We start from the raw sequence: 21,406 nt of genomic DNA on the forward strand, positions 1-21,406 counted from the left end.
AACGCACCCATTCCATAGGATATACAAAAGCGTGCTGACATCAATTCACTCTCCAGCTTATTAGTGTGGGTTCAGAGTTCAGACTCTGCTGGCTTCTAAATGGTACCCATTTCTTCATTGCATAGTGTTTGATTTGTATATTCACAATATGCTGCGATAATCGCAATTTAAATTAAAAGCATCTGATTGTATAATAGCATTAACGTGCCTAGTCACATTTTTACTAAACCATATTCCAGTGTAACTATAATTATTTTATATTTACAAAAATATATGTAGATTAACAAAGTGTTTTCTTTCCCTAATTTAATGATTTTCCAACGCAGAGGCTGTACTTTAGCAACCTCCAGGATAGCACATATACACTTAGCTGGAACCAGGAAATGGAATCTGAACACAGAAAATGGAAGCACGAAAACAGTCAATGAAAAATATTTACTTGTCGGATTGTTTAGACTATTTTTATCATTTTAGCGAAGGCGAGTTGGAGGAGAGGATATGTTTTGAAACGCGGATCGTAAATTATTCATTCAGATGAAGAATCACCTCAAACATTTATGAAAAAAATATATATTATGTATAATTATACATTTGGAGGGCATTATGAGTGTATTCCTGGAAAATCGGTCACGGTACAGGAATTCCTGAAAGCAGTTTCACCTGAAACTTTGTATTACTTTGATCTGAGATTTATCCCTATTCTAGCATCATTCTATGATCTGAGAATGGATACCAATTCATCGGCTTTAGTGAATGGGGGCACCGTCTTATGTGTGAAGCCAATATTCTTGGAGATTGCCATATACCTTCTATTCATCACTACATATGACTGGCTCGGGTTTGAACCACTGCTTGTGTTAATTAAATAGTGACGAGTGGCATTATCCCTTTTGACCACAATTTTAAGCCGTTGGTGAAGTGCTTGTTTTAACAATGCGAAACATCCACATAGAAGTGATCCAGAGCAGTGGACGAACTAGGTCATCAGGAATCCAAATATTTTCCCGGTGGGCCGGTTAGGTTGTGGGCTTAAAGTAAACACTGAACACCTTACATTGGTGTCTACTGTGATTTACATATGGTTGCTATTATTCTTGTCATTGTCATTATTCTTATCATTATTATCCTTCTGTAAGAAGTTATAGCCTCAGTAGGGAGTGAGGAGAGAAATGGTTAGTTTACATCTAACTTAATGTCTGAAGTCGACTGAAGTCCAAGGAAAATAATACCGACATTTAGATAGTAGGCTGTATCAAGATCAAGAGAACTGACCTGAAAAATAAGGATCAAAGTAATATTGTTATTATTAATCACTCAATAAATGACGTTTTTACGATTATAATAACATACTATATGATTATGATAACATGCTATTTTAGCATTAAGTGTCCATTTACTTATATCTGTGGTTTAAATTCCCATGTAGAAATGTTAATTAAGTATTGCATATCACTGATATATGGACATACGAAATAACACTTTCATTGGACCTGAGAATTTGTCCGCATATGGCCAAATAATGCCCCATAAATTGGCCATGAAAAGCAACTGGCTTTGATACCTTGGGATCCGTACGATGCACCTTGAGGGGATTCACATTTTCAAAATTAAGTGTTCTTCGATAGACAGATAGATGGATAAATAGATAGATAGACGGATGTCGTGGTTATCAGTAGCATAACAATGCTTGTTTCCTGAAAATGACTTTTTGATATTAATATTACAAAGCACTCACACTACTAAAAATGAAATAGAATTAGTTAAACATCTATATCACCTGGTATTACAGTAGGCTCGTATTCCTCAAACATAATATTTGCGCTAGTATCCCTCTAACTCTAGCACATTGTTTACATTCGACCACGATGGAGGACACAGAGGCACCCATGGCTTCTTCAGCAGATACTACACTTAGTGATGAAGATATACAACTACCAGTCAAGAGACGGAAACCTGGGATTGTTTACCTTTCTATCATTCCACCAAATATGAATGTAACGGATGTAAGAGAATATTTCTCCAACTTTGGCGAAGTTGATCGAATGTTTCTCCAGGCTGGGAATGAAGGTTTGTGTTTATTCGTGTTTAAGGGTATGATTTTATTTAGACCTAATCGTCATTTTTTCGATTATGACTATGATTCTTTCAAAGATAAATATTGGTTATATTTGGTTAAAGATGTTACTAACCTTCTGGGTACAAGACGATATTTTGCGGGTAGATTTTAGCATATTTTGCACAGTTATGATACTCACTTCCACCAGAAACCTTTAATTTCTGAGTTTCACCACCTCCCCCCTACCCATGCGCCAGCACCGACATGGTATTCAATGTTTTCTGGCGAGATAACCACAACCACAATTTTTGCCGGTATTTTTGGATAAAGACGCTACCACCCGTAGCGGAAAACAAACCTTTCGGCATGACGTACCTTTAATTAGGTAAATTTTCCGAACAACGCCGCGTTACGAAATACCACAAAAGTGGTATCGATGGATTCCTCTCAACCTCTACTATTCATATATAGTGAAATTAATGAGCGCTTGCACCCCTGAAGCCCACAATCTGGGTCCTGATAGTAGGGGAGGGCATGAAGTAGATCAGGGAAATTGCGGAGTAAAATATGAATTCCGGCCATATTTCGTATGCAAAATCGTAACCAATTACCTACCTAACTTTGCTTAGGTTTAAAGTTTGCCCTAGCCAATGGGGGGGCTTTGCCCCCCCCCCTGGACCCCCCTCGTTATCACGAAAACCTTAACCCAACTACCTACCTCACTTTGCCTAGTTTTGAAGTCAGCCTTTGCGAAGAGGGAGCTACACCCCCCTGTGGATCTCCCCTATTCAGGGCACTTCGTGATACTTATGATGCGTAATTAGTCCTGTAGATGAAAATGCCACGACGAATAACCCTCACACTGCGCCATGATGACAGCAACTGAGTCTTCGTCTTATATATTCCTCAGGATAGGAAACTAGGACCGATGATGACGCGACCACTCAATAGAGGGCACTCTATAATTATACTGTAAACAATGGGGAATATTGCGCCATCTGTTGAGAGAACATAACAGCACATGCAGGTAATTCCTTGGGGGTTTCCAGTCCACAGCTTGCTACTGTCCGTAAATACGTAAACACAGCCATGTTTAAATTTCAGGGCGAGGATGGTGGTTCGGGATATCTTGCCCAAGGTATGTTGCACGAAGTGCCCTAAAAAGGGGGGATCCAGGAGGGGGTGAAGTTAGCAAAGTTAGGTAGGTCATTGGGTTATGATTTTGCAAGCGAAATATGCTCCAAAGTAGGACGAGGTAGCACGAAGTGCCTTAAAAAAAGAGACCCAGATTGTGGGGTCCAGGGGTGCAAGCGCTCATTAATTTCACTATATATGAATAGTAGAGGTTGAGAGGAATCCATCGATACCACTTTTGTGGTATTTCGTAACGCGGCGTTGTTCGGAAAATTTACCTTTAATTATAACGTAACACCATAAAACCCTTTTCTTCCGCGAAAAGTTTCCAATGGAAAGTAGTAGCGAAACTGTATAAAGCACACAAAAACTACCAGAAAAATATTGTGTCATGCCTAGAGGGTTGGTTGCGTCTTTATCCAAATTTACCTTTTTGCCATATTCATACGCAACCAAACATAACTGATGGACCTAACCTGATCTAACATAGGTTTTATTAGCCAACAGGGTGCTCCCCCCACCCCATCCCCCCTTTTGAAGCCACTACATGGCAGGTACATTTTTGATACATATGTGTATATTTCTTGCATTAACCCAGTAATGACGGGGGCATTCCAGCCCTGCATGTTACAATGCCAGGGCTCTTGAACGCATAGGCCTAAATCAGTTAGATAAACGATGCCGTATGGCGTCACCCAGCGAACAGGCCTTAAATGTGCGTTACCGTAGTGTACCACCCGTCCAGAGAGGGTTAATTGGAGGTGTGTTGAGGGCCAGGTTGTAGGTCATCCTGTAAGAAGTATTGAACTGTTATCTTTATAGAATAACTTGACAAAGTCCCATGGCATGTGTCTACAAGCTGTGCACTCGGTATCCATCACGATACTAATTTTGAAATTGGAATAAGAACCCATACTCAACATACAATTAGTCGATAAATTTGTCAGTTAGATCAATTGCTTCCCAATTGGTTTTATTATTGTAATGTGACGTTATTGCCCATTACTGATTTCAGTCAGAGATTTGTCAGTATAGTAAAAACATCGCCCTGTACTCCCCTTTTTTAATTAATTTCTAAATAACCTATCTCACTTATCTTACATTCTTGACCCACCCCCCCTCCTCCCATGTTTAGAACACTTTGTGCTACTCATCATGGAGGTTTATAGTTTACAGCTCATCAGTAGCTGTCAATATGTGGAATATGTTTGAATTCCAGTTGGGGATGATGGTCACCAATGTAAGTAGCACGAAGTACTACTTACATAGGTGAGAAAATTGAAAAGTAACCATATCTTTGGCATCACTATCTTGCAGTAGAACTGGCTGGGTAAATTTCTAGAACAGGTCCATACCATAAAACCCAAAGAAGCAAATATAGCAATATTACTTATCGCTGCCAATACATAAGTTTATGAATAGCAGAATATGCTCATAATCCATGCATATGGGAGAGATGTTTACTTGGAGAGGCATGAAAAAGATATCAATTTTTGTGTTGTGTGTTCTTTATGGCCATTGCCTTTTTTCTCTTTATTTGAGTGTTCTGAACATTCACCTTGTCTTCAAAGAAGGAACCAATCCTCAGGCTTGCCAGAATAGATATGGTGGTAGTCTGTTGTCTTTTTCAGGAGTGCAGAGGCTATAGTGATTGCTAGATAGTTTGTCATGGTTGTGTTAGACTTCAAATTGTAGAGAAGCCAACACAGATCACAGCAAATTTAGAGAGGATTTGAATAGAATACAAACAATATGAATATGAGAATAAAAGTCGGCTATTGTTGGTACATCTGAGACATTTACAGTTAGACTCTGTGATCTGTTTGTTAACTTTGTCCATTCCTGTTTCAATATTTGTACTTTTGTACTTTGGGGTGAAACATCTGCCAGGAATTCAGGAGTCAAGAGATTTGGTAAAGCTTTAGTACTGTTATATGACCACCACAATCCACAAGGTCAATAGTTCATAAAATTGAAAGATTTTGAAAAAAACTTTTCATCTATGACATATCTACTGCAAATATAGATATTTAATAAGTTGAAGAACATCCTTAATGGGTGTAATTCAAGGCTTTTATATTGGGTGTTTTCATATTCTGTTTACCTTGTGAATGATGACTCATCAAAAGAAAAAAAAATCATTTTCACATCAAGACAAGATTTCTCTTTAAATTTTTGTCTTGAACTCAAGGACCATGCATGACTTCATCTTGGCTCAAAGAAGGCAGTTTGAGAACCATCTTGGGGATACATAGAAATTGAAAAAGGAAGTTGCAGTATGCAATATGGGATCAACTATCAAGTGTGTAATCAATTTTTTACCTATAGTTTTTCTTTCTCTTTCCAAGGAAGTTACAGTCATATGTAAAGTTATATACTAGACATTAACCTTTTTTCCCAATTTATCATTTTTCTTTATTTTACTTTTTTTTTTTTTTACAATCCCTTGTGCACTGCACTCTTCCCCCACCAATTGGATCCAATACAGCAGCTTTAGTAAATAGGTATAGATGACATTTAACCCAACCACTCCCTCTGAAGCAAAGACAGAGCAGTTAAAAAATGAAATAAATTGTATGTTTATTCATGATTTTTTAGTTGGTCATAGGGTTAGTTATGATTGGTTATAGATGTAGATATAGATGCAAAGTGTTCTGAGAATAGTGATCTCTATTAGCCAGTAGATGGCACTCCATAATGAAAGCAAAAATATATAAGTCAAATCAGCTCAGCCCAAAAGTTGAATTAGTCTTGCATGTGAACTATTTTTTTATCACTACATACATTTTTCAGCTTCTAAATACTTGATTTACTAGTTTCCTATAAAAATAACACTAGAAGTAGGTCAGGGTTGAAATTTTACTTGTTCATTGTTTGGGGTGATTTGTTTGTCAGAAACCCTGTGACTGTGGCCATTAAATATGTGTCTGTACATTTTTTATATTGTTGATTTTCAGTGCAATAAAACTTACATAGTTCTCTTTATAAAAATGTTGGTATCATCAGCTTTTGTTTTTATTGCAAATTTTCTTTCTGTTTTGGTGACTTCAGGCTGCAGATGTTTCATAATTTGTTTCTAGAACAATCCTTTTTGCATGACCATTGTGAAAGTCAGTTGGAATCTGAGTATGTGGGTGTTGTCTTGAAATTATTACCTAAGGGCAAAGAGCACAGTATTCTGGGAATCAGATGATGATTTTTCAGGTATACAGATAATTTAATCACTATGGTAGAGACAATTAATTAAAGCGTTCAAGGTTTGGCTGGTAACAACATTATTCACCATAGACGCTGATTGCCTAGTGAATGCCCTGCCAGGCTCATGGGGAATTACATATCACACTCTCAAAACATCTACAAGAGAGGATCCATATGATGGTGTGGTAGAATACAAAGGAGGCATTATTGAGGCATTACTACTTACAACAATCTTGTGGAACTGGTGTAAGCCTATATTATTACATGCACTCACCAAAGTTTAAAATTGTTCACAGATGGATATGATTTTCTCTAAAGATGAAAAAGTCAGACAACCTCCAGTTTATAGTGTTTATATGATTGATGAGTATATCTGTTCAGCAGCAGATGAGGAACAAGTGTGTGTGTGGGGTGGGGGGACTCATCAGCATAGATAGATTCTGATCTTGAGTGACAGTGCTCATACCAAAAGAGTTATTGTATGATGACCAAAATTTCACTTACAGTATGCATTGTTGTATATATGGCCATCTTATGAAGATGATGATATAAGCTACAATGATGATAGTGGCATCTCTGGATTACACCAAATAGTTTTTGATCTTTCTAAGCATTCTTGTTTTTAGTATTTCTTCTTCTCTTATGTAGTAATGTCAGTTTCATGTTTATAGATTCTTCTTTGTGAATCTTGTCAACATTATATATTTGAAAAGAATGGTTACACTATTCATTTATGTAACTATAAGTTACAGTATGTAGTTATTTCTTTTTTATTATTGTTTTGTTTTCTATTGCCATTGGGTTTAATATGTGTCATAGTGTTCTGGTTATATGTGTTCTACTCTTCTCATGTTGGTCAAATTCACTGTATAGACTTGTAAAATGTTACTGTGTAAAGAAGTGAAAAATGCATACTTACCCTATTAACCCAATCCCGACGGGCCCGGCGATAAGTGGAAACCCCCTATGCCGGGCCTATGCAATATTGCATTGGGAACGTCACACTTCAAAATCTTACAAGTAAAGACTAAATTTTCTTAAAATTTATGGTAGAGGATTTATCCATGGTTGGGGGATTTCTTTTTCAGGAGATTGGACTAAAATCAAATGCAAGTCTCAAAATAATTACCAAATCCAGAAGAGCCATGTTGATGCAATTTATACTTCATCATGCTCCCATATATTTCATGGAATCTTTAAAGTTAATGAATCATATATACTTGATTTGGCATATGTTTGTGTCTGTTTGTGTTTCTTTGATTATTTTGGTGTAAGAATTCAGCTGTTTGACATACTACTTTAATAAACATAAATTAATATTCTTCATAAATTTTTAATAGAAAATCAAGAAATTCATGGAAATACATGTGAGATATGATATATTTACATAAAATTTTATATGTTATCCTATATGTTCCTTTCCTTCTCAACATTTTTCTTTTCCTGTCTTCTCCTGCCTCCTCTTCCCAGCTTCCAACAGTCAAATGGTTAAATTAACACTTGGATAACCCAATTATTCACAAATGTCTTTGATTTACAGAGAAGAAGAAGACCGAGAAGTGGAAGAAAAAGAAAAGGCAACGCTACACAGAGGGATGGATAGAATTCAAGAGTAAGAGAAAAGCCAAGGAAGTGCAGCTTCTCCTGAACAACCAGCCGGTCGGGGGGAAGAAGCGGAACCCGTATTACGACATGCTGTGGAATATCAAGTATCTCCCCAGGTGATTGATTTTTCCTTTCGTCTTTTTGTCTTTGTTCTCGTTCCCAATGCTTAACTAAATTAATGTCTCTTGATACGGATACAGTTGGTATGGAGATAAGTGTACTCAACCTCGTGAATTTTTTATTTTCAGGTTCAAATGGGCTTTTCTGAAACAGAGGCTTGAGTATGAGAGAGAGGTTCACCGGCAACGCATGGCTGCGGAAATTTCTCAAGTTCGGCGTGAAACTGACCACTTCATCAAGGCCTCAGAAATCAGCGCGAAACAGAAGAAGAAGGAAAAGGCCATGAAGAAGAAAGAGAAGTCTACGGAAAGCAATAACAATGAATCAGCAAATAGTAAAGAAGAGGATAAAGGAGAAAAAAGTATAAAGAAAAAGAAACCTGATAATCTTGGCTTTGTATTTAAGCAAAAACTAACAGAAGATGAAATAGTATCCAAAAAAGAAAGCAGGAAATTAAAGGATGAATACTTTAAGAAGAAGATTAAAACAAAAAGGCTAAACAGAGGAGAAAAGAGAAAGATAAGGCATTTGGAAGAGAAAGATTTACTTGGCTCTATATTTGTGGGAACAGGAAAATAATAAATGTAAATCAAGTTTTATCATTTTTTTAAATCCTTACTTTAGGTTTAACAGTTTAATTCTGCTTAGTGCATGATCATTAGAGTAGAAATTGTGTATGTTTAGAATCACACATTCATATAATTTAGGCCTAAGTACAACATCTAAGTAGATGGTTCAGAGCCTCTGGTTTTGATTTAACCCATTGGTCACGGTGCCATCCGCGTCTATGACCGACTCTGCCTTTGCAGCAAATCATGCCATCCGCTGCTAATGTGTTAAAGTAATCAGATTTTTCATGTTGTATATTACAATAAATAAATTTGCTGTGGGCCATTCAATATTCTAAGAAATGATAAAGGTAGAAAAGCCAGTGCTTTTGATTCTTTAACCCGTTGCAGACTGAGGGCAAAGATAGCTAATTGTTTGTCTGGACAGGTGATCTCTGACACCACTGGCAGTCTAAAAATTAGATGGACGGGTAAAATGTTTTATCCACCCTTCTGGCAGCACAGATTGCCTAAGGAGTATTTTCCCTAAAATCCATCATAAAACAAGGGTTTAGTCTGACTTTGGAAAGCTGTAGCTCTGAAACTAGTGCCACTTTAGTCAAATACTTCATGAATGTGAGTGTGCTTTGACTGTGAGCAGTTTCTAATGTTGTGTCATGTACTCATTGACACTCATCTTTTAGGCCTAATTGAAGCCTTCATGTATGTCATGACATCCATTTGCAATGGGTTAATTACGTCATTATTGGGTACTAAAAATAAACGAGGGAAGAAAGGTTAGGAAAGACAATTGGCAATCTGTATTTTAATTAAGATTACAGTAAATCACTTGCCTATAAGGCAAAAATCAATACAATGATTTCATGACAGAACCATTTTATATTAGATATAACCATTAATTTTATTCCTTTTCTTTTAACAACTGGTATAGACTGTCTTGACTTCACTGTATTTCTAATGTGGTGAATTCACAAGTAGACTCCTATATTTTCCTCAAATACACAAGCAATATTGCACACTGATTCTACAAAACAAAATTAAAGTGCCTTTTGGTCATAAGTGTCTTGATACATATAGTATGCTAATCACACTCCCCCAAAATATTCTTGTACCTCTGATGTTGATAACTCTGCATTTAATTGAAAAAGTGAATGGTCCTCTTGATAAAAATCAAATATATATAATTATTTCCACACTACACTTTCTTGTGTCAATTTGTCTGCAGTGTATAAAGAATAGTAACACTGTATGAATAAAATAAATCATTAAACAAAGTGAGAAATTAAAAATGATGGGTAATTGATAAACATACAACCAGTTCTAGGTATATGTATAGTTAAAATCATCATATATCTATAAAAATAAGAAAAAAACAATAATGTCCTTTTTAAAAGATATGTACACACAGGACTAAATACAATTTTATTTTTGCCATTTGCAAAATAATAATATTCCAATAGGTAAGTACCAGTAATTCTGTAAATAACAAAAAAATATAAATGGATAATGAAAAGTATCCTAACTGTAGTGCTTGTAATGAAGAATTACAAGCTGACTAAAACAGTTATGATCACTTGTGCATACAGTCATGTTATTCAACCATACAAATAACACCTGTTTACTTGCTCTCAAAATACAAATCCTACTTATTTGTTCCCATGGCTATAGTATTTGATGACGCAACAATGGTTTCTACTACTAATGCGTGTTTAAATTTTACTGGTTGTCCCTTTTTATATAGTTTGCAATGTAACATTTTTTTTTTACTTTCCATACAATTACAATGGCTGAATATTATAACATAACCTTCCTATTTTTCATTCCCACAGCATAAAGATGCAAAATGAAATGTATTCCATTACTAGCCACACTATATAACAAAAACACTAAGGTATTACTACAGTACAAAACACTGAGTACAACCAGCTTTATATAACTCCTTTACCTGTGACACAGGAGACTTCTTTGTACTTGTTATATTTAATATATGCAAATGAGAAAAAACATTGAGGGTACGAAGGTGAAACTAGTACCTTTATGTTTTTCCTTACATAAGAATTATGCATGTAAAAACTCTATAGGCCATGAGTCATAATTTAGGGTGTCAAATGACAAAAAGGTCTTAATGTACTGTATACCTTTACCTTTTGGAATGTCACTAAATCATCTGGTGATACAAACAATAAAAGAGAACTTTACACCAAAGTATGAATCAGGAGCTGTACATAAAATAACAATATTATACAATTCATATGTATAAAAATCTGTCATGGTTAAAAAAACATTGATGTTGATAGTGTACAATGAAAACTGACAGGGAATTAGCACATGATGTCAATACAAAATGGGAATTCCAGTGCAGAAAAAATGTCTTCAAGATAAATGTCTTCAAGATAAGTTAATTCTTGGTATCTCGGATAAAAACTCTCTATGTCTTACTTTTTGTGCTAGTCCAATGACGTCCAATTTACGACCACATCTGGTGTTATTTCATTATCGGAATTGAAGGATTTTAAAATCTTTTTTTTTTTTTTTTAAGTACAGTATTTTATGAATCTTGATGATAATGAAATGAAGATGATATCATGTAATACACTCTGCAATACTTTCTTTTTTTATAATGCATGACTTCAATGTTTATGTAAGGCACAAGAATGAACAAATTCCCTTACCTACAACCACAAGATCATTTGCAGCCAACTAAAATCTAAAAAAATAATACCTATAAATAACCTCTTTTACCCAATGGATTGATGACAGTTATGGTTAAACTTTGTCATCTAAAATGCACAAAAAGTAATCAAGTGTTACAAATAATTGCTATGATTGCAAAGCAATCAGAATACCATCACCAGCAATTTCCAAACATCAGTCATTTTAAATTTATGATTATTCAGCCACTTAATACTGGAAATGCAATCAGAATTATTCACTTATGAGAATGCATGATATGAAAATGAACATCACATTTCTGCTGAATCAAGTGAATGTAATTGTGTACAATTATTTGTAACATTTACTTCTGCAATTTCTGCTGCATATCGTCAGCTAACAGTGTAGAAATTTTGTGATTGAGCGATCTAAATGTGACAGAACACACTGCTTCCCATCAAGCCAAAACACACAATGTATACTTCTAGCTAAAGCATTCTTACTAGATGCTAATGATATTTGGAATTTACACAAGCTCTTTTTTACGTTAAAAATATGATTTGCTCGGGATGTGAAATTGCAGATGTCAAAAAGAGAAGATTGACAAGGTTCACAAGGTTAGCATAGTCTACTTTTTCTTATGCCTCAATCTTTTTGGCTGGTTCGCTGAGACTGAGCGGACACGTGAACTTCTTGTTGGCCACGAGCTTATCCAGTCCTTCGCCAGCATAGGACACCAGGGGCGAGATTTCAACCACCACTGGGCACTCATCCCATCGCATCTCCTTTTGGCTGTGAAAGAAATTCAAGAAAATTATTCCAGAGGAAAATATGTTTTTGCAGGAATGTTTGGATCAGCTGTATGTTAACTGTTTAAATAACAAAAATGTGAAAAAAGGAGCTCCATCAAAAAATATTTTTCCAGAACAAACATGATATGCATTCATTTGTACAAGAGAACAATCTGCAAATTATTGACATATATATAATGCAGATCACTTCTGCATAAAATGAAAAATAAGGTTTGCCTTAGTAGATATTTTAACCATTTCTAAAACAACTTCTCTTGTCTCCTTGTTCAGTGAAGATTTACAATCACTAGTTTTATAGCTGCTGTCAAAATAAGTAATTGCAAAATTATCTATTCTTTGTCTGGGTATCATTCTCACTTAAAACTGAAACTGAACAAGGTGACACACTAAAATCAAGGTATCTCATAGGGTCAGAAACTTTAGCATCAAACAAGAGATTTTAACACAAAACTTACAAAAGCAACTATTTCAAATAATATATGCTATTTTCTTTCTACTGCCACACTACCTTACCTCAAGTTACTCATTAATCTGAATTTTGTAAATTATACTCAGTTAGGCATAGAGGGAATTATTTTAATAAGTTTATTATTGAATATTGGCACTTTGAACTTATCATATCATTTTACATGGAAAATACATTATTTCATTTCATAAACATATATAGTAATTAATATACATGATTCCCCATGGGCTTGGAAAATAGTAAAACCAACTTTCATTAGTTCACATAAAAAAAAAAAAAAACTTAAATGACATTAACTGAAATTATTCCAAATCTGTTAATTTCAACTTGCCTGAACCAAAAAGAAAATATCTGTGGTAAGAAGCGTGGCAACCAGGTGCATCTCTTATCCTTAATACACATAACACTGCAACACAAATCACAAACACATAATAGGGTTAAGACTTACTATTGAGTACATAATACTTGGGTTCACAAATTCATTTAAATGATTTGTTTCGTAACTTATCATTTACTGTCATATATCTGAATGCATAGAGTTTATATATATATTACTGTATCAATATATCATTTGTGAACCCAAGTTCTATGAAACAGGAAGTTAATACTTTACACACAAAAAAAACAAGCAAATAAGCTACAATTCACTGGAACTAAAGTTAAAAGCAAGCAATTACTGTATTAGCATCTACAGAATTATGCAACTTAAAATCCAAAAAGTGACTGCTCTGGCAAAAACTGAAATGTTCTTAATGTTAACTTACTTGTTTTACATATAAGTATTTCTGATGTCAACTTACTGATAAACAAAAACATTACACTAAAATAGAACTCGATCTCATTTATGACAACAAATAGTATAAAATTTGAACATGCATTACATGTTATATATACATGCAGTATTAATACATAAGTGCAGTTGTCAATAAGATAGATTCTCATACTTGTGTCAGTGCAAATAAAGAACAGGATGATAATTTCTAACTAAAAGGCAAATACTGTTTCGAAGTAAAAGGCATATACTGTTTCGAAGTAAAAGGCATATACTGTTTCTAACTAAAAGGCAAATACTGTATCTCAACCTTATCTGTCAATTCATTCTATTATGACTCCCACATGCTTCAATATTTCTTCTTCCATGAAAACCTTGCAACTTGTAATGCATATCAACTAATAAACATCTACTTCTTATAAAGAGTTTGAGAAGAAATCTAACAGACACATCTTGCACTCCTCCATCATGACGAAATCTTGTACAAATAATAATGAAAATAAGGGCGACAAGGAAAAATGTATTTCCGTCCCATTCTGCTGTACAATTTGCACACATAATATAGTCAAAGAAAACAGACGAAGTCAGCCAGCACCACGATTATATAGTTCAGAGTACCACCACCATAAATACTGCAACAACCTTCACCATGGTACCTCCCTGGAATACATCAGAAAACTATACTTACGCATCATTATTGTTAAACTCAGTGTTGGCATTTTCTGTGGTAGGGCATTTTGGTGCAGCAGCAGGGCTAAATGAAAAAAAACAGAAATGAAGAAGGAAGCTCAAGTAACACAAATGAAAAAAAGATAAACTCAAGAACTGAAAAACTAAAGAGAATGAAGTAAATGGATAAGTGGGCAGCCAAAACTTAAAACAAAACAAAGCATACTGCATAAAAGACTAAAAATTCACAAAGTGCTGTAAAGGGCATTTTAAAATGAGTAAAAAATTATCATGCAATAAAAAGGAAATTAAAAATCTTACAACAAAATAAACAGGGAAAAATAAAATAAAACATGCACAGATACATACACATACACATTTAGTTCCTTTTTTTTCTTCAAGAACTAAATAAAGAAAAATACTTTTCAGTTCCTTTAAAGAAGGATCTGCAAATCCTTTGCAAATTTACCCAAGCAGAATTCTTCAATTCTAATACTTGAAGTTTATTCTAGTAAGCGTATGTACAGCTGAAATTGTTGTTATACATCACAACAAAACTCACTGGTAATCCAGTCCAGGTCACACTCCTAATATATGTACAAACAAACACACCTTTGAACTCACACTCAACCAAATACCTTAAAAATGACACAAAAGCAACTCCGTGAATGCGGGTGTACAAAGTGAGTGGGAAAAAATAGTAGCAATGTTCCATCACCACTGTAACTGTCTCAAATAAAACATTCTCCTTCAGATGGGACATTTAGTGCCAGATGATTAACATTAGCAACATCTGATGCCTAAAAAATATATGATAGAATAAAATAATCATGAAAGTTGATCTTAACTGGCCTTTAAAAGTTACATTTTTCTTAACTCTAAAGCCAATTTTCATATCACTGCTCACTATGTTTCTGTTACATCTTGATAATATTCATATCTTTCTGTCTATCGGCAGTAAATACTGACTTATTATACTACATTACTTTCAACTCCATCTGGCACAAAATCTACCTTCCGAAGAGCAGAGCACTGGAAAATCCCATGATCACTCCACTCGGGTTACACTTACATACCTGTTCACTACTGTTACCGGTCTGTCCTCTGGCCTATAATACACGTTAGGAAAATATTATCATATTTGCAGGACACTAAATAGGAACTGGGATTTATTGGGAAGTGGTAAAGTGGTTAGTATCCATATTACACATACAACTAACTAGTTTGTTGTATGCAAAGTTAGACATTTTTAGTAAAGGATTGCACCGTACACCTAGCTGGAAAAACATACAAGCCACTATGGGATGATAGATTTTGAACTTTCTCCTTAGAATGTCTGTCTGTGTTTTTTATATATATATATATATATATATATATATATATATATATATATATATATATATATTGTTTATATTTTTTTATATATATAAATATATATATATAAATATATATAAGCGTAGTGCAATCTTTGAAAGACAAATCACAGAACTTAAGAATTATGGAACTATAAACTAATGTCCCTCTTCTCAGCCTTCACATAACATAAGCATTTATAATATTTCTAAGGAAAATCTCAAGCTTTCTAGATTAATTTCAATTGATTTCTTAAAAAAGGAGAAACATTTTTAATATATACCCAAAATAACATTCCTTTTAAAAAATAAAATCACAAAATCAGAATTCATACTACATATGACCTCTAATTAAATGCCAGAATTAATATTGTGCTTTCTGTGATTCATATGTCTGTTTCAAATGCATGTTGTGAATGATATATGTTCAAGTCACTTTATACAGAGGAAAATTATTTCACATCTTGTGTAAAAAAAATCCATGCTTTCAAATTTCTGGAAGTCATAAAGCAAGGTAACAACAGAAAAAATAATAGTATTGTTTTCCATATCCATCAGAAAGCAAATAAACTCAGAACATGCAGCATACAATAATGAGATATGTGTATTATACTGAGGGAATAAAAGACAGACAGGCAGATATAGATAAAGTGACTTTATATTTTCAAAATCCTATATCAATTTTTAATCAATTCTCTGGTACAATCATGCCTGTTTTAAAGTAACTGTATTTAGATTTCACTTCATAACTTTTTTTCTCACCAATTACAATCAAAACACTCCATTCCAAATAGTAAAACTTACAAAGACACCATACAGTCTTTGTTAAGGTAAATACAATCATGTATCCATAATAGCACATGCACACAGGCACACAGACACACACACACACACACACACACACACACACACACACACACACACACACACACACACACACACACACACACACACACACACACACACACACACACACACACACACACACACACACACACACACACACACACACACACACACACACACATTCACACACGCACGCATGCACGCAGTTTCATATCTCAAGTAAAAATTCAGAAAATAAAGCATTTCACTGAAGACAGTTAAATAAGGATGAAAAAAATCCTATTTCATTCACAACAAACAGCTGTGTTAACTAGCAGTTAGAAAAGCCAAAGTTTCTTACAACTGAAATTGCAACCAACCTTACCTTACTGTGGCTTTCAGATTCACAGTACATCTCAGTCATGCAAGATACTGACCTACTAATCTTTATCAATACTTCTGTGTTCTCTATCCTCAGTGGAAAGTACCTGTTTTCTTTTCTCTACATCTCAATATGCTCAGTCGAGTACTCTCAACGATACTCACCTTGGGATGAGAGGCAGAGGCTCCCCCTCGGAATCGATGAGGGTACCGCCTGCATTCAGAAGGTAACGATGGTGAAGAGAGAAGAGGGCGTGACGGCAGGTAGTGGGTGTATCCTTCTCTGCACCGTCGCCATTCTTGAGCGGGGCGAACTCGTCCTCACGAATGACTTCCCACACGGCCAAAGTGCTGATGGAAGAGGGAGGTCATTGGTATCTACGACTGGCAATAATCTCCGCTTTTCCTTTTATTGCATTCCTGAAAACTAATGTAGAAAAAATAATAACCTCTACTGGTTTCTAATACTTGGTACTTACTTGGAGAACTGAAATACATCGAACACAAACTTCTCCATCTTGATTCCATTGGGTTTTTCTGGCTTAACACTCTTGCCCTCATTAGTTACCATGGGGATCTTCTTCTTGGCAACGTGATGTTTCATGCTGGCCTCATAGTCACTGTGAAGAAATAACGATATTAGCAAAACTAGTATATGTAAATTGGAAAATAAAAGAAACCAATAAAGTATTGGGATGAAAAGAAAGATTATCATATATGAAGACACAGATAAAATATAATTCAGTTTTCAGAGAACTGCAAAATTTTGGCTTGGGCAATTTTAGGAAGGTTTGGATAACATTATTAGGCTAATATTGTTATCATTTGCTATTCATGGTATACTTCATCCTATCAACATCCTGTAAAAAGAAGGAACACACACACCAAAAATAAAGATGACAACAACAACAATAAATAATAGGACAAACGATTCTGCAGATCAAAACACAACCCAAAAATGGCACGACAACAAAAACAAAACACCATAGATAGAAAAAAAAGGCATACAACTAACTTAAAGTCACCTATGTTTATCTTTTGGGTGGAATGCACTGATATAGCAATACTGTGAGGCAAGTCTCTCTCTAAATGCAGCTAAGTACAACTTTATGTAGTGCAAAAATAAAATACATGCAAAATGTTTTTTAATATCCTTGATTACATTGATCTTCTTATTTCAATATTCATATAACTATGGCAAAGATGAAGTCATCCTATCGATTCCAAATGCATTTTATGTGAAAAATATGCATTTAATATACATACCTATAAACATTCCATCTTATATCCATATTTTGAGCACATACCTCTACATTCTAAATGCATTTACTTCCTATCATAAGTAATTAAATAAAAAGTCACTGCATAACATTAATCAACAACAAAAAAATAATAGCTTCGTTTTGTGAGTCTCAATCACATGCTTATGCCCTTTCTATTAAACAAAAGACAAAACAGTTATCCACTTTATTCATTCCATATATAGATAATTGTGCCTCTTTGCTTGCAAAACAGGAGCTACAGTAAGCCACAACAAAATCAATTCAAAGTGCCCCAAACTGCTCATTAATCTTTTGTTATCAGATTCTAAACACAGCACACCATGCCAAAAAATTCTATAGAAGCTTCACTCCTTTTTTTTCTTGTACTTACCCACTATCCAGGCAGAGTGAGGAAATCAAGAACAAATTAGTCACACATCAAAAATCATATCTTTTACATATAAAATAATCAGTTTATAGATGCACAGACAGGAAATAAAATCAGGATTATGCGAATTACAAGAATCATTGAGTAATACAGTAATCAAATAAAGTATTATTAGTAATGAAAAGACTAATGATTATGAAAAACATATACTCAGCATAAATCACATGAAAAAGCTTTCTCCTGGATCACCTAATACCAACATACTCTTCAATCATTTACTTATCACCTAACAAAATGTGTGTTCTGACTACTGACACATGATCATATCATTTCTTATTCAGCATCAAAACAACTTTAATAACATAACTGCTAAGCTACAAACCCTGCTATGCCTGATGTTGCTTGACTTCTTAACAAGATCAATTTAAGATAGGAGAAGCAAAGTTATTCATTCTATGTTAGGCTATAATAAATCTAAAACCAACAGATAGATATAGATTGATAACAGCAAATACATCTTTCTCTTTAACAAATCAAGAGTAATTTTTCATTTTCAGAAATATATCTGTTGTACCCTTGGCTAGTAATTAAATACTCAGATAATAACTGGAAATGTAGAACTAATACTTACTAGACAACATTTTTAAGAAACTCAGTGGTGAAGAAATGGTTGCAGATGTTACCAGCAGAGAAGGTAAGCCTGCCATCTGGGTTCCGCTTTTGTGCAGTCTTAAGTGTAATTTCACTGTATTCTACAACCTGGTATATCCCATCCACTTTGCAGACAACACCTACAGAGAAAAGCATAATCATTTTAATGTAGCTAGTGATATTTACTCCAAAAATCATCTTAAAAAATGTGGATTCCTATCATCAGTTTTACAATTTGGAAAAAGAAAAAAAAAATCCCTTCTTACCAACAGCTTCTGTTGGGAATGCCTTCTCGACCACTTTGGCTCCACAGTCAGCTCCCTTAGACAGGCAATACCCAATGAATATAGGATCTGCCATCTTGACTAGAATATTGTCAACGCAATAAACGTGGACGTATTTGATTCCTCGGCGCTCCATATCTTCCAGAACATTCTTTTCCTGTTAAGAGAGGCAAGAAAATTCATATAGTACAGCTGCATATGAACATTTACAAGTATATGCACTAGTACAACATATGATCAAAGAAAAACAAAAATATGAATACGAATGGGACAACATGAATATCCCAACATCATCAAACTTATAGATCTAAACGTATCAGTCACGTTGCCTAATATACTGACCCTAAGAGCCCTGTAGAGGCCTCCATTGCCATCAGGAGCCCGTGCAATCTTGTTGGGCTTCTCCAGGATGATCTTGCCATCGAAGGTGAAACACGGTAGCATTCCTTGTTCAAAGACGATCAGGTTTTCCTTCTCGAGACCAAAGTAGTGGTGGCGAGCAAAGAAGTCCATGGTGGGTTCCTTAGTGTGCTCTGAGGTCATGATGTACCAAGGAATGTCTCCAGACTGTAAAACATTTTGTAAACCTTATTACCAGAATTTTCAAAAAGGGCAGGGATTACTTCATCATAGGAACCTTAATAAGTAATCTTCAATCCATTATTTCTTGATGTGTCCCTTGGAATACTACAAACGATGTAACAAAAACTGAGTAATCTTATAAATGAATTGCTTTACCTTGCCAAACTTTTCCCTTGCAAGTTGTTGGAGTCGCAGCAACCTCTCTGCCTGCAGTTGATAGAGTGTCTTCCTTGATGGCAACTTGACATCGTACATGCCCTTTGGATAATCCACTCCCAGCCTCGTGCCTTGCCCGCCCGCTAGCAACAATACTCCAACACGGCCTTCACTCACTTCATGCAGGCCTAAAAAAAAAGATGTGTAAACAATGAATATATGTATGGATGAAAAACCTTTTTATACTCTCTTTCTCATAATATAGTGTATTGTTCCTCTTTCCCTTTAATTGTAAACAACATACACAGTATCATGCAGCTGACATAGTTAGGTACGAGACTGAGATAGAGAGATAGAGAAATAGAAAGATAGAAAGATAGAGAGCTAGGGAGAGAGAGAGGGAGGGGGAGGGAGAGGGAGAGGGAGAGGGAGATAGAGAGATAGAAAGATAGAAAGATAGAGAGCTAGGGAGAGAGAGAGGGAGGGAGAGGGAGATAGAGAGATAGAAAGATAGAAAGATAGAGAGCTAGGGAGAGAGAGAGGGAGGGAGAGGGAGAGAGAGAGAGGGAGAGGGAGGAGGAGAGAGGGAGAGAGGAGGAGGGAGAGGGGGAGGGAGAGAGGGGAGAGGGGAGAGGGGAGAGAGAGAGAGAGAGAGGAGAGAGGGAGAGGGGAGAGAGAGAGAGAGAGAGAGAGAGAGAGAGAGAGAGAGAGAGAGAGAGAGAGAGAGAGAGAGAGAGAGAGAGAGAAGAGAGAGAGAGAGAGAGAGAGAGAGAGAGAGAGAGAAGAGAGAGAGAGAGAGAGAGAGAGAGAGAGAGAGAGAGAGAGAGAGAGAGAGAGAGAGAGAGAGAGAGAGAGAGAGAGAGAGAGAGAGAGAGAGAGAGAGAAGCAAAAAAGTGGACAGCAAGGGTCTTATAAAGGGAGGGAGGGAGGGAGGGAGGGAGGGAGAGAGAGAGAGAGAGGAGAGAGAGAGAGAGAGAGAGAGAGAGAGAGAGAGAGAGAGAGAGAGAGAGAGAGAGAGAGAGAGAGAGAGAGAGAGAGAGAGAGAGAGAGAGAGAGAGAGAGAGAGAGAGAGAGAGAGAGAGAAGCAAAAAAGTGGACAGCAAGGGTCTTATAAAGGAAGGGAGGGAGGGAGGGAGGGAGGGAGAGAGAGAGAGAGAATAGAAGAGAAGGAAAGCAGGAGAGAGAGAGGGGGAAAGCGAGAGAGAGAAAGACAGAGGATGAGAGAGAGGGAGAGAGAGAGAGAGGGAAGGAGAGAGAGAGACAGAGAGAGGGAAAGAGAGAGAGAGAGATAAAAGGAGAGAAGGAATGCAGGAGAGAGAAAGAGGGAAATAGAGAGAGAGAGAGAGAGAGAGAGAGAGAGAGAGAGAGAGAGAGAGAGAGAGAGAGAGAGAGAGAGAGAGAGAGAGAGAGAGAGAGAGGGAGAGAGGAGAGAGAGAGAGAGAGAGAGAGAGAGAGAGAGAGAGAGAGAGAGA

The 21,406-nt window shown here is 35.7% G+C and overlaps 2 protein-coding genes across 6 annotated transcripts in view; one reads left to right on the forward strand and one right to left on the reverse strand.

Moving 5' to 3' along the window:
• Positions 1-1,831: 1,831 nt before the first annotated feature.
• Positions 1,832-8,706, forward strand: LOC122247785 (activator of basal transcription 1). Its single transcript, XM_043007382.2, has 3 exons — positions 1,832-2,067; positions 7,929-8,109; positions 8,242-8,706. Exons 1-3 carry the CDS (start codon positions 1,866-1,868, stop codon positions 8,690-8,692), a joined length of 834 nt encoding a protein of 277 aa, XP_042863316.2. The 5' UTR covers positions 1,832-1,865; the 3' UTR covers positions 8,693-8,706.
• A 766-nt stretch (positions 8,707-9,472) lies between these two features.
• Positions 9,473-21,406, reverse strand: part of mmy (UDP-N-acetylglucosamine pyrophosphorylase mmy) — a 16,529-nt gene continuing 4,595 nt past the window's right edge. The window contains exons 3-11 of one of the 5 annotated variants that reach the window (XM_086538670.1): positions 19,935-20,122; positions 19,539-19,763; positions 19,179-19,353; positions 18,893-19,052; positions 17,091-17,231; positions 16,777-16,962; positions 14,073-14,138; positions 12,944-13,018; positions 9,473-12,126 (exon numbers count right to left, since the gene is read on the reverse strand). In XM_086538670.1, the coding sequence (XP_086394796.1) occupies positions 11,973-12,126; positions 12,944-13,018; positions 14,073-14,138; positions 16,777-16,962; positions 17,091-17,231; positions 18,893-19,052; positions 19,179-19,353; positions 19,539-19,763; positions 19,935-20,122 (1,370 nt within the window). In that variant the 3' untranslated portion in view covers positions 9,473-11,972. Of the gene's footprint in view, positions 12,127-12,943; positions 13,019-14,072; positions 14,139-15,129; positions 15,163-16,776; positions 16,963-17,090; positions 17,232-18,892; positions 19,053-19,178; positions 19,354-19,538; positions 19,764-19,934; positions 20,123-21,406 lie in introns of all 5 variants that reach the window. The other 4 variants (XM_086538671.1, XM_086538672.1, XM_086538673.1 and 1 more) reach the window with 4 other exon arrangements.

Source organism: Penaeus japonicus, unplaced genomic scaffold (genome assembly GCF_977035675.1).
Source record: "Penaeus japonicus unplaced genomic scaffold, GWHDUDI00000001_assembly GWHDUDI00000007, whole genome shotgun sequence".
NCBI classification, from domain to species: domain Eukaryota; kingdom Metazoa; phylum Arthropoda; class Malacostraca; order Decapoda; family Penaeidae; genus Penaeus; species Penaeus japonicus.